This window comes from Bos javanicus, chromosome 19, assembly GCF_032452875.1.
Source record: "Bos javanicus breed banteng chromosome 19, ARS-OSU_banteng_1.0, whole genome shotgun sequence".
In the NCBI taxonomy this organism is placed as follows: domain Eukaryota; kingdom Metazoa; phylum Chordata; class Mammalia; order Artiodactyla; family Bovidae; genus Bos; species Bos javanicus.
In genome coordinates, this window is record NC_083886.1 from 23,390,350 (window position 1) to 23,402,864 (window position 12,515).

General features: G+C 51.0%; 2 protein-coding genes across 4 annotated transcripts; one reads left to right on the forward strand and one right to left on the reverse strand.

Moving 5' to 3' along the window:
* The first annotated feature begins 89 nt into the window (after positions 1-89).
* GEMIN4 (gem nuclear organelle associated protein 4) lies at positions 90-11,641 on the forward strand. 3 transcript variants are annotated; one of them, XM_061389532.1, is made up of 3 exons: positions 90-274; positions 3,905-4,105; positions 8,257-11,641. In XM_061389532.1, the coding sequence occupies exons 2-3, from the start codon at positions 4,042-4,044 to the stop codon at positions 11,424-11,426; spliced, it is 3,234 nt and encodes a 1,077-aa protein (XP_061245516.1). In that variant the 5' UTR covers positions 90-274; positions 3,905-4,041; the 3' UTR covers positions 11,427-11,641. The 3 variants fall into 3 exon arrangements, with proteins under 3 accessions (XP_061245516.1, XP_061245515.1, XP_061245517.1); XM_061389531.1 differs by lacking the exon at positions 90-274 and having other exon boundaries at positions 3,755-4,105; XM_061389533.1 differs by lacking the exons at positions 90-274; positions 3,905-4,105 and adding an exon at positions 4,534-4,616.
* Positions 3,314-4,531, reverse strand: LOC133231358 (diazepam-binding inhibitor-like 5). Its single transcript, XM_061389561.1, has 2 exons — positions 4,333-4,531; positions 3,314-3,757 (listed from the first exon to the last, which is right to left on the reverse strand). The coding sequence occupies exons 1-2, from the start codon at positions 4,529-4,531 to the stop codon at positions 3,438-3,440; spliced, it is 519 nt and encodes a 172-aa protein (XP_061245545.1). The 3' UTR covers positions 3,314-3,437.
* Positions 11,642-12,515: the final 874 nt, after the last annotated feature.

The window sequence follows — 12,515 nt, forward strand, 5'->3', positions numbered from 1 at the left end:
TCATTAATTCTCAGATTTTCTGTTGGATTATTAAGTAATTCTTGATGGTTCTCTCTAGTAATACTGTTTTCCTGAAAAGAAACTATACTTTTCCCAGTGTGTTAGACTGCTTTGTTGTAGCTTTCTGTTTTGCAAGGCATGTGGAATCTTTGTTCTCTGACAAGGATGGAACTCACGCCCCCTGCAGTGGAAGTATGCGGTCTTAGCTCCTGGACCGCTAGGGAAGTTCCTGACGTGGCCTTCTAAGATTGTTATAGTAAAACAAGTGGTTTATGTAAGTACTAAACAGGTGGTAGATTCCTCTTTATCTTACCCCAATTTTTTCTCTTGAATGTTGAGCTCTGCACAAGAGAACTGAATGCTGTTTAGCTGTCTGGGACATTTTAGCCTTATGATATCAGCCCTCTTTTATTTCTCTCATTGCCTGTCTTTTTCCTTTGTTGCAGTCTTTAATATTTTATTCATGCTAAAACCATTTACTTTACCACTTTCACCTTTTATCAGCAGACTTCTGCACAGGGCAGCTGCTAATTTTAAACCAGAAGTTATTACTTTCCCTCCCCTGGGGATGTAAAGGTTTAAAGATGGTTTTGTCCACACTGGTGTTTTTAAACAGATGAAATTGGAAAGTTCCTCCGTTTCTCCAGAGTTGTGTTTTCAGAGTAGTGATTTTGTTTTTTTGACCTTCAGGGTTGTGGTCCTAATATATTAAGTTGAAGTTCAAATCTCTCGGGTTTAAATCCAGAGAGACTGTGATATGGGAGTTCTCCCAGGTTAGCCTGGAGAGTTAGTATGAAATCCCCATTTGTCTGACATTGGGATGGAATTAGCAAAGCTAGGGACTTTCAGTGCTCCTTAATGTGACTTTCTGCCTATCTCACCTGACCCATGATGTCATTGTGGTCTAGCAGAGTTTCCAGGAGGGTTCCCCCTTGTCCACTGAAATTTATGATAGAAGTTGATGGAAAATTTCAGTTTGGTCTAAGATAGCTTTCCTTTACCCTTGAGAAATCTGTAGAAAACTTATTTACTCTGTCTTTAAAGAGAAGTAAAGAAGCACCCTTGCCTCAGACCTCTTTATAAGGTAATAGAGTCAGTGGTTCAAAAATAAAAACAGTATAAAAAGGTACTTACTGAAAAGCCTTGTTCCTCCCCATCAATCCCATACCCCCTTTCTCCTCATTAAGCATACACGTATGTTCTTTCTCTCCCTTTCTCCCCAAATTTTAGCACACTGTGTATACCATACCTTACTTAAAAAAAAAAAAAAGTATGCTGCAGTTGTTGTCTAGAGTCCTTATAATTTATTGAGTTTTATAATGATTTACGGAATGGTATGGCTATATACTACAGCACCTAAATTGACAACATATTTTGGAACAAGGTGTTCTATTATTATTTTTACTATTAATTCACATTTAATGTGAATCATGGTCCTAAAAGCATCAAAATGTGTTCATAGTATCTTGCAGAGAGAACAGCACCATTGTACAGCCTGGGTCTTGTCCAATTTATAGTTAAGAGGAATAGTCCTTTATAGTCACTGTGGTATCCTGAGTACACGTGATTGTTACGTAATGCGGCTAGTCTGTAGCAACTTTTTGAAAATATGTGAACACAAGTTCTTGAAGGAGATACCTGGCCAGATCTGGTTTCCTTTACCCTTTGAAGTCTTCTTTATGGTTGTTGCTTCTGTTGTTAAATAGTCCTCCATGAACTGGAGCTGGCCTGATATCATGAGCTAGGAAAATAGTTTGAGGAGAGTATTGGGAAATTCCATGCCACAGCTGACTTTCTTCTCTGGAATGTCTTTAATAATATCATTTAGCACTCCTGTCTAAAGGCACCATTGTGCATTGATGACTCCATGAAAACACTAAGAAGAGACGCTGAGCTTAGGTGCCTTAGTCCCAGCACAGGTCAAGGGATGTGTTGTGCTCCCCAAACAAATCCCACTTACATATGTATACACACTGTCCCACAAACATCCCCAAGCAGAAACCAAGGCTAGCTAAGGGACTGGGCCCAAGAAAAATTTGGTTGCATGGTCTTAAATGTGTCTTTCAGAGTCTGGGATTTTGAAACCATCTATTCCAGTGTTTCTCAACTGCTGTGTTGTGATGCATCAATTCATCAATTGCAAAGTGTGACTTCCCTCAAAACATTAACTTCACCAGGCCTGTGTTCAGTAGGGGCTTTTGGTAGTGGGACTTGACTTCAGCTTTTTGGAAGACCAGGCCCCACCCCCACCCCCAACCCTATCAGTTCAGTTTAGTCGCTCAGTCGTGTCTGACTCTTTGCAACCCCATGAATTGCAGCATGCCAGGCCTCCCTGTCCATCACCAACTCCCAGAGTTCACTCAAACTCACGTCTATCGAGTCGGTGATGCCATCCAGCCATCTCATCCTCTGTCGTCCCCTTCTCCTCCTGCCTCCAATCCCTCCCAGCATCAGGGTCTTTTCCAATGAGTCAACTCTTCGAATGAAGTGGCCAAAGTACTGGAGTTTCAGCTTTAGCATTCCTTCCAAAGAACACCCAGGACTGATCTCCTTGCAGTCCAAGGGACTCTCAGGAGTCTTTTCCAACACCACAGTTCAAAAGCATCAATTCTTCAGTGCTCAACTTTCATAGTCCAACTCTCACATCCATACATGACCACTGGAAAAACCATAGCCTTGACTAGACGGACCTTTGTTGGCAAAGTAATGTCTGCTTTTGAATATGCTATATAGGTTGGCCATAACTTTCCTTCCAAGGAGTAAGCATCTTTTAATTTCATGGCTGCAATCACCATCTGCCGTGATTTTGGAGCCCCCAAAAATAAAGTCTGACACTGTTTCCACTGTTTCCCCATCTATTTCCCATGAAGTGATGGGGCTGGATGCCATGATCTTAGTTTTCTGAATGTTGAGCTTTAAGCCAACTTTTTCACTCTCCTCTTTAACTTTCATCAAGAGGCTTTGGGTTAATAGTGAATCAACAGTCCCTGGAGAGACAAGGGGCCTCAGACTCCTTTCCCTCCTTCTCCCCCTCCCCTTCCCAGAGGCTGAACTTCAGGAGATCCGTCTCACTGACCTCAAGTCAGAGCGTGATTCTGCCCCAGCTCCTCTGCTTCTGCTGAATATCTACATATGCTCTGGGGAAAAGGAAGGCTGGGAATTCAATCCTACAGAAAGCCAGTTTCGACAGAACTTTCCCCTCAAGGAGAGAGCCTTTTCATACATTTTGGATACCACCCCGTCCCTCCCCCCCAGGACTCTCACTTTTTATCACAGACACCATTCATCAGTTGTGCAACAACAGTCACTATCGTGCAGTTAAAGTGATTTATTGAGGTCTCGGCCTCGGTGGTTGGTACAGCCTGAGGACATTTTGGCCCTCAAAAGGTCTTTAAAGTGCCTCCTTCCCTACTAGAGCCGCCCTGCTACTCTCCTCCCTAACCAGCTTCATTTTTCTTTAGTTCTTCCACTTTGGCAATGTAGATCCTCATGGCATCCATCTTGGACATCCCTTTATTTTCATTCCATGCCTCCCACTTGGCCTTGGCTTTCAGGTCGGTGGCAGGTGGGGCCGGGATGTTGCAGTCGCCCTGGGTGGCCTGTTTGTAATAGCTGTACACCAACAATTTCTCCTGATCGCTCACCGGCCCCTTCAATTGCTTAATGGCAGCGCAGGCCATCTCAAACTCCACTTGGCACATGGGGGTGCTGAGGCTGGGCCCTTCTGCCCTTTCTAGGTAGTGTCCGGCACTAAAAGCTGGAGGATGGAGAGTTAGAAACATTCGAGGCTGGTGATTAAGGCCGGGAAGGAGGGAAAGGGAGACAAGACAATGTGAGGGAAGGACAGAGGATATGCGTGGGTTTTCTTACAGTACAGATTACAAACAGGGGCCTCTTGAATTAGATCTCCCACACAGGCGTTCTGGCTCGCACCGTGCATTTTCTGCGAAGAAGGACAATCACTAACATTTTAAAGGTGTTTGTGATGCCAGAAAATAATGGAGCAACTGCTGCTGTCAGAAGAAAGAATGCTGTGGTCCCATGCGTGGGACAGGAGCCCCGCTGCGGGGGAGGAAGGCTCTCAGGGAGTGGTGTGTCCATGCAGGTTAGTGGGCAGCCTGGGGAGGGGTATTTAGTGAGAGTGAACAGTGGCGGGGGTCGGATTACAGCATGTTGGAGAATGCGAGGCCAAGGACAGAGCGAATGGGAAGGACCAACTGGAACCCAGGAAACGGGGGTTGCACTGACTCCTGGCTGCGCGAGGCGGGGACTGGGGGTGGGCGGTCCTTTGGGGGCGGGGCCCGGGGAGAGGGAGGGGCGGAGCACGGGTACCTGCCTGTTCTTTGGTGGGAGGACTCCGGCCGGTAGGGGGCGCTGTGGGCCTGGCGGTCCTGACGCCGCCGGCGGTTAGGCGGGACCGCGCTTGCGCGCGGGGCGGCGGAGGCCGGGTCTGTACCGCCAGAAGCCCGAGCTGAGACTGCGGGCTGGGGCCGAGGCACGGCCTATTGTCCCGCCCCCCGGGGCCGCCCATTGTGCCGTGACGCTTACGTCGCCCTCTCAGCGCGGAGAGGGAGGGGCGGCCCGCGCCGCCGCCGGAGTCGCCGCCATGGACCTAGGTGGGTGTTCAGCTTCCCAGGCCCGGACCCACGTGGGCCGCGTCCCACAACCGGTGACCAGGCAGTACTGAGCGGGACTGCGATCAGGGAGGCCTCCGGACCGGGGAGGGAGTTGGGAAGGCGAGGGTGCCCTGGAGACCGGGGGTCGGGAGGCCGGGCTCTAGCCCACCACTCCTCCGCCCGCCACTGGCCAGCTCCAGGCCCCTTTCCTCGTGAAGGGCCCAGCGGATAAGAAGTTTGCGTTCCCGAGAGTTGTCAGGTTCGGGCACGTGCTTTGGAAAAGGCCGGGCTCCGGGAGCGCCTGGGAGAATCCGCTTGGATCCATGACAGTCTCATTCATTGAACGTCTGCTGAGTTCTTGAGCAAGTATCTGACTCTCTTGAGGTGCTCGTGGATGGAAGGAGATAATACCATATCCGTTTCACAGAGTTTGGGCAACTTTTCACTGAGGTCACGTGTGTACAGGGTCGAGCCTGGTGCCTTTGCGCAAGAGTAGCGTTCTTCAGACCAGCAGTTGTGGGCGCCGGTTGCAGCAGCCGAGGTGGCACGTGCCTCTTGAATACTCAGAGGCCAGGTCTCGGAGAAGGGAGTGGGGAGCTGGTATAAATATGCAGCTGCTTGCCCAGGGCCAGCCCCCTCCCGCCAGACGTGCTCTTAAGGGCCTGAGACCTGGAGGCTGCCCTGGAAGAGCTGGGGTGAGGCTTCCTAAGGTGTGCCAGTATTAGGAGGCTGTAGAGGAATGTTCTGGACCCTGCCCCCAGCCAGCTGCTCCATGGTGGGAGGGTAGAGTTGGAAGAGTGTGGAGCCTGCAACTGCGGTGATCTCTCTCCCAGCCCCACTGCTTTGCAGTTCTGACGTCCTGAGCAAATTGCTTCTGAGTCTTAACGTTCCCATATCTGAAACAGGAATGGTCCTCAAAAGGTTGATGTGACCATCAAAAGAGATCTTATATGCATACCAACCAGCACAGTGCCTGGTACAGAGTAAGCACTAATCAACATAAGGAGTGGGCACTCACAAGCACCAGTTAACCATAAGTGATAAAACACTTGGGATTTGCCCAGCTATTAACTGCTTCTGGGACTTATTCCTTCAGGTAACACAGACGTCCCTGGAAGGTGAGTTTCCAGTTCCAAACATCTCAACTGAGCGGATAGTGCAATAAAATTGAATTTACAGAGTCAAAAGGGAGCCTATTTGGGGACCCTGGCAGAGCAGCCTGAGCCAGAAAGAAGGCCCAGAACCCCCAGGGATACTCCTCGGCAACCAGCTCTTCCTGGGAGTCTGCCTCCACCACTGCACAGCCAGGAGGAATGCTCTCAGGAACAGTGGATTGCAGCAGAAAACAGTGGATTTATGCTCGTAATGGAAAAGGCAGGATAGAACCCTGGCCCATGAAGATGGAGAAGCTGTGTCCTTGGGGGCACGAGGGACTGGCCCTGAGAAAGAGGGGAGAAGTCAGGAATATTAAAGAGTGAGCAGTGTTTGTACAGTGATTTAGTTTCTGTAAAGGAAACACACCTTCGAGAGCTCTGTGTCATGTTTCTGAGCTGGAGGAAGGCAAAGAATAGGGGCAAGATTCTAGTTCCGCCAACGGTGGAAAGGTTTGGGGGAACCCGAGTTCATCAAGCACCTAGTCGGGGTTTTTTCCTTTTTTGGTTGCACCCAGTCTTAGTTGTGACATGGGAGATCTTTTAGCTGGGGCATGTGGGATCTAGTTGCCTGACCAGGACTGAACCCTGCCTGGCCCTCTGCATTGGGAGCCTGGAGTTGTAACCACTGGACCACCAGGGAAGTCTCAGGCTCTTTGTCCTGACTCTTATTGTTGTTCAGTTGCTCAGTCATGTGAGACTCATTGTAGCTATATCTTATCTAACCCTTAGCAGCCCTGAGAGATGGGTTTGGGAGTCAACAATGGGCACAGACCCAATGCCAAGGGCTTGACTAGTATATACTGTTAATATTTGACCCTCACAGTCATAATGTGCGGTCTGTATTATGCCCACTTATGCAGAAGGGAAGCTCAAAGAAGTAATCTGTCCAAGATGATACTGCTTCTGAATGGCTGAGCTAGGATTTAATATATGTCTGTCTAAACATCCCCTTCCTTGCTAAGTCTATGTCAATTCATGGCTCACTGAAGGAAGGACTCTTCTGAATCAAGTGCAGTCTTTTTTATCTATTTTCCTCTTGGTTTCTACAAAAGAAACCAGGACCCTTGGCGGCTTATTCTCTTTGATGGAAAAAATGTAGGAATTGAACTGTTTCCTTAAAAGGCAGACCATTTGAAATCCATTTGCAAGACAAGATGTTTAGAGAAAAGTAGGGAGGCAGGACTTGTCTGAGTGCTGCTGTACCCGCAGCCCTGGCCCAGGCCCCTCCTAGTCTATGTTGTTACTTAGAAGCTCAGTGTTGTGTCCTGCAGTACGTACTTGGTGGCTGCTGTAGTTTGGTCCTGTCCTTGTGTTTTCTTTCTCTCTCTCAGCACTTCCTCTCCAAAGCCTCTGCTGGTCCATCGTTTGCTGGATGGCCTCACCTCCAGGCAGATTCCTTGAGTCTCATTTCAAGGCTGACTTTCCAGCCCTCTGTTTCCATTCAGTCAATTCAGTCGCTCAGTCGTGTCCGACTCTTTGCGACCCCATGAATCGCAGCACGCCAGGCCTTCCTGTCCATCACCAACTCCCAGAGTTCACTCAAACTCATGTCCATTGAGTCGGTGATGCCATCCAGCCATCTCATCCTCTGTCGTCCCCTTCTCCTCCTGCCCCCAATTCCTCCCAGCATCAGAGTCTTTTCCAATGAGTCAACTCTTCGCATGAGGTGGCCAAAGTATTGGAGTCTCAGCTTCAACATCAGTCCTTCTAATGAACACTAAGGACTGATCTTTAGAATGGACTGGTTGGATCTCCTTGCAGTCCAAGGGACTCTCGAGTCTTCTCCAACACCACAGTTCAAAAGCATCAATTCTTCGGCACTCAGCTTTCTTCACAGTCCAACTCTCACATCCGTACATGACCACAGGAAAAACCATAGCCTTGACTAGACGGACCGGAAGACATCTCTAATGTTCTGCCTTCAAACTCCAAATGACTAAAACTGATCAGTGTTCCCTCCCAGCCCATTTCTTGTGTTCCCTGTGTCCAGTGGTGCCTGTTGTCTTCCCAGTTGCAGGCTAGAGAGCTTTGTTGTTATTTAATTGCCAACTCATGTCCAACTCTTGTGACACCCCCTGGACTGTAAGCCTGCCAGGCTTCTCTGCCCATGGGATTTCCCAGCAAGAATACTGGAGTGGGCTGCCATTTCCTTCTCCAGGGAATCTTCCTGACTGAGGGACTGAACCCAAGTCTCCTGCATTAACGGGCAGATTCTTTACCACTGAGCCACCAGGGAAGCTTCTAGAGAGCTGGGAGTCCTTTTGGATTCCTCAGGTAAATCCTTTGACTCCAGCTCTGCAGCGGCTCCTGGAGCCACCCCTTTTTCCCTGCTCCCACCAATCTCACTCAGAACCCTTATCATCTGTACTCCTAATCATGACAGCCCTAATCATGACAACCAACTGCTGTCTCTCTCTCTAACCTCTGCTTATTGTTCTGGAAATGTTTTCACCACGTTCTATCCTGTTGGACTTCTGTCTTCACAGGACCTTTGAATATCTGTGAGGAAATGACTATCTTGCACGGGGGCTTCTTGCTGGCTGAGCAGCTGTTCCGCCCCAAAGCGCTGGCCGAACTGACCAAGTCTGACTGGGAGCACGTTGGGCGGCCCATTGTGGAGGCTCTGAGGGAGATCTCCTCCGCCACAGCCTGCTCCCAGCCCTTTGCCTGGAAGAAGAAAGCGCTGATCATCATCTGGGCCAAGGTGCTACAGCCCTACCCCATCACCCCTTCCGACATGGAAACCCGCTGGCAGGAAGATGTGTTCTTCTCTGTGGGCAACATGATCCCCACCATCAATCACACAGTCCTCTTTGAGCTGCTCAAGTCGCTGGAGGCCTCTGGACTCTTTATCCAGCTACTGATGGCCCTGCCCACCACTGTCTGCCGTGCGGAACTAGAGCGCTTTTTGGAGCACATGACCATCGACACCTCTTCCAAGGACGTGGCCTTCTTCCTCGACGTCTGGTGGGAAATGATGAAGCACAAGGGCAATCAGCAGGACCCCCTGCTCTCCCAGTTCCGGACAATGGCCCACAAGTACCTGTCCTCCTCCGATGACTTCTCCCACCCGCCGAAGAGGTTCAAGTCCGATCCAGATGTGTGTCCAACCATGCCCCTGCTGGCCATGCTGCTCACGGGGCTGAAGCAAATCCAGGACAGGATCCTATGCCCCGGGATGAAGTGCTGCGCCTTAGCCAACTTGGCTGACATGCTGACCGTGTTTGCGCTGATGGAGGAGGACCCCCAGGAAGTGTCTGCGACCGTGTACCTGGACAAGCTGGCCACGGTGATCTCCGTGTGGAACTCGGACACCCAGAACCCGTATCACCAGCAGGCGCTGGCAGAGAAGGTGAAGGAGGCGGAGCGGGACATCAGCCTGACCTCCCTGGCCAGGCTGCCGAGCGAGACCATCTTCGTGGGCTTTGAGTTCCTGCGCAGCCTGCTGCAGGAGTGGGGGGAGGAGCTGCAGGCCTTGCTCAGCAGCAGCCAGGGGACCAGCTACGACAGCTTCCGGCTCTGCGACAGCCTGACCTCCTTCAGCCAGAATCTGAAGCTCTACCTGGACACCACCAGCCTGGCCAAGGAGGAGAGGCAGGTGGTCTCCGAGCTGGCAGAGTGTGTGGGGGACTTCCTGAGGAAGACGAACAGGGTGGTGAGGAGCAAGGGCGGTGAGCAGGACATCACCGCCTCCATCGCCATGGCCATCATCGAGCAAAAGATGGACCGCCACATGGAAATGTGCTACATTTTTGCCTCCGAGAGGAAGTGGGCCTTCTCGGACGAGTGGCTGTCCTGCCTGCTCAACAACCGAGCTCTCTTCCGAGAGCCAGGCCTGGTGTTAAAGCTGCTGGAGACGGTGATGGAAGTCAGCACGATAGACAGGGCTGTCTCCGAACCTCAGATCAAACAGGTGTTCGACTTGATCCTGGAGTGTTACACACACCTCTCTCTGCCAGATAAAAATAAAGTCCTCTCGGGGGTCCTGCTCTCCTGGGGGCGCAAGGGCCTCTCTGAGAAATTGTTAGCTCACTTGGAGGGCTTTCAGGAGGACCTCAACACGACTTTCAACCAGCTCACACAGAGCGCCTCTGAACAGGGCTTGGCTAAGGCTGTTGCTTCCGTGGCCCGCCTGGTCATCCTGCACCCAGAGATCACGGTGAAGAAGGTGTGCAGCATGGCTGTGGTCAACCTCGGCACCCACAAGTTCCTGGCTCAGATTCTCACTGCCTTCCCCGCTCTCCGGTTCATGGAAGAGCAGGGGCCAGACCGCTCTACCACATTCGTGGTGTCCTGCCTCAAAGAAACGGTCTGGACCAAGCTCTCGACACCCCGGGAGGAGAAGCAGTTTCTGGAGCTCCTGAGCTGCCTGGTGAGTCCTACAAAGCCCCAAGGGATTCCAGTCGCTGCTCTGCTCGAGCCGGATGAGGTACTAAAGGAGTTCGTCCTGCCTTTCTTGATGCTGGAGGTCAAAGAGGTGGACCTCAGTCTGAGGATCTTCGTCCAGACTCTGGAAGGGAGCACAAACCTGGAAGAATACTGGCTGCAGTCCTGCTCTCCGTTCCCGCTCATCTTCAGCCTATGCCAGCTCCTTGATGGCTTCAGCAAATACTGGCAGCTCCCCAAGGAGAAGCGCTGTCTCCCCCTGGACGGGAAGGACCTGGCCATCCACATCCTGGAGCTCCTCTGTGAGGTGGTCTCAGCTAACACCGACACCTTCTCCCCAGACACCTGGGTCAAGTCGCTGTCCTGGCTCCACCGAAAGCTGGAGCAGCTAGACTGGACTGTGGGCCTGAGACTGAAGAGCTTCTTTGAGGGCCACTTCAAGTGCGAGGTGCCAGCCACGCTCTTTGAGATCTGTAAGCTTTCTGAGGACGAGTGGACCTCCCAGGCCCACCCCGGGTATGGGCCTGGCACAGGCCTCCTGGCCTGGATGGAGTGCTCCTCCATCTCCAGCAGCGTCTCCGAGCAGATGCTCGCACTCCTGGTGGTGGACGTGGGCAACCCTGAGGAGGTCAGGTTGTTCAGCAAGGGCTTCCTGGTAGCCCTGGTACAGGTCATGCCATGGTGCAGCCCCCAGGAATGGCAGTGCCTTCACCAGCTGACCCGGAGACTGTTGGAGAAGCAACTCCTGCACGTCCCCTACAGCCTGGAGTATATACAGTTCGTTCCTCTGCTCAACCTGAAGCCCTTTGCCCAGGAGCTCCAGCTCTCTGTCCTCTTGCTTAGAGTTTTTCAGTTTCTCTGCAGCCAGAGCTGCCGTAACTGGCTCCCTGTGGAGGGCTGGAGCCATGTGGTCAAGCTCCTCTGCAACAGTCTGACCAATCTCCTGGACTCCGTTCGGTTGATACAGTCGGTTGGCCCTTGGGCTCAAGGACAAGAGCAGGACCTGACCCAGGAAACCCTGTTTTTCTATACCCAGGTCTTCTGTCATGTTCTGCACATCATGGCCATGGTCCACCAGGAGGTCTGTGAACCTCTCTATGTCTTGGCCTTGGAGATCCTCACCTGCTACGAAACCCTGAGCAAGACCAACCCTTCCGTCAGCTCCTTGCTCCAGAAAGTAAACGAGCAGCGCTTCTTAAAGTCCATCGCCGAGAACATCAGCCCTGAGGAACGGCGCCAAACCCTCCTGCAGAAGATCAGCAACTTCTGACGTCCATGGGTCAGCAACTTCTGACATCCATGGGTCAGAAAACAGCCGGGCCTCCGCTTGGCGGGCTGGATGGGGACTGGGGCAGAGAAGCAGAAACTTTTCAGTCATGTGGAATTGTACACAGGCCCCCAAAATAAGACAATAACAGTGTAAAGAAAATAGTTTCTTAGGTATTTGTAACATACAGGTTGTAATAAAATTCTTTTTGAGTTTCACCTTGCCTGTTTTGAGTCTTTCTCCTCAGTGGTCTTGGCTCCTCAATACACTCTGAAACTGGGCTCAGCTTGACCTGATCTCTTAGCTAGGGGGAACATGTTCATCGTTGGCTTCTCCCAAGAAATAAGTCTAAAGGTGAAACACTCAGGTAGACAGATTATAAGGCACATGCGTTCTTTTGCACTGAAACTCTTAAGAGACTCTTGTGGTGTCTTGGAAAGGGCAGGACCTAGGAAAAGGACTCTTTTTCTGCTACCACTTAGCCAAGTGATTTGTGTGCCCACAAGGCCTGCAGCCACTGTAAAAGGAGGAGGTTGGGCCAAGAACATTAGATGTTGGGGGATAGGTCAGTGACCTCAGAAAAATGGGTGTCCTGAGTTAAGAACTTCTGCCCCCCATGTTAACTCCATCTATTCACTGGGTCCCTAAGGGGCTGTACTGAAACTGGTAAACACAGCAGAGACGAGTTCAAAGGATGGGTGCACTTATCTTCTGCCTAGGATGGGTTGTCATGGTTTTGAAAAACGTGGTAGCGGAAGATGGTGTGTGTGGAGGCATGAAAAGGCAAATTTAAGGCTGTCCAGGATGTATTACAGAACTCGGAGGACTGATGAGGTGTTTAATTGGGAGGCAAGGAAGGACAGATCCATACTCCCCATCATAGTGAGGCAGTATTCGGGTTCAGGTTAGTGGGCTGGCTCTGTCTGTGGCCTACAATCGGGTTTCCACCCTCCTGACTCCTAGTTGGGATTCACCTAGAAGAGAAGAAAGGGCCTGAAGTTACGTGACCACTGGGCGTGAAGTCGAGAACCCTTGGCACCATGAATTACAGAAACACTTTAGAGTGAGATATGAGCGAGGCCCTCCTAGAGG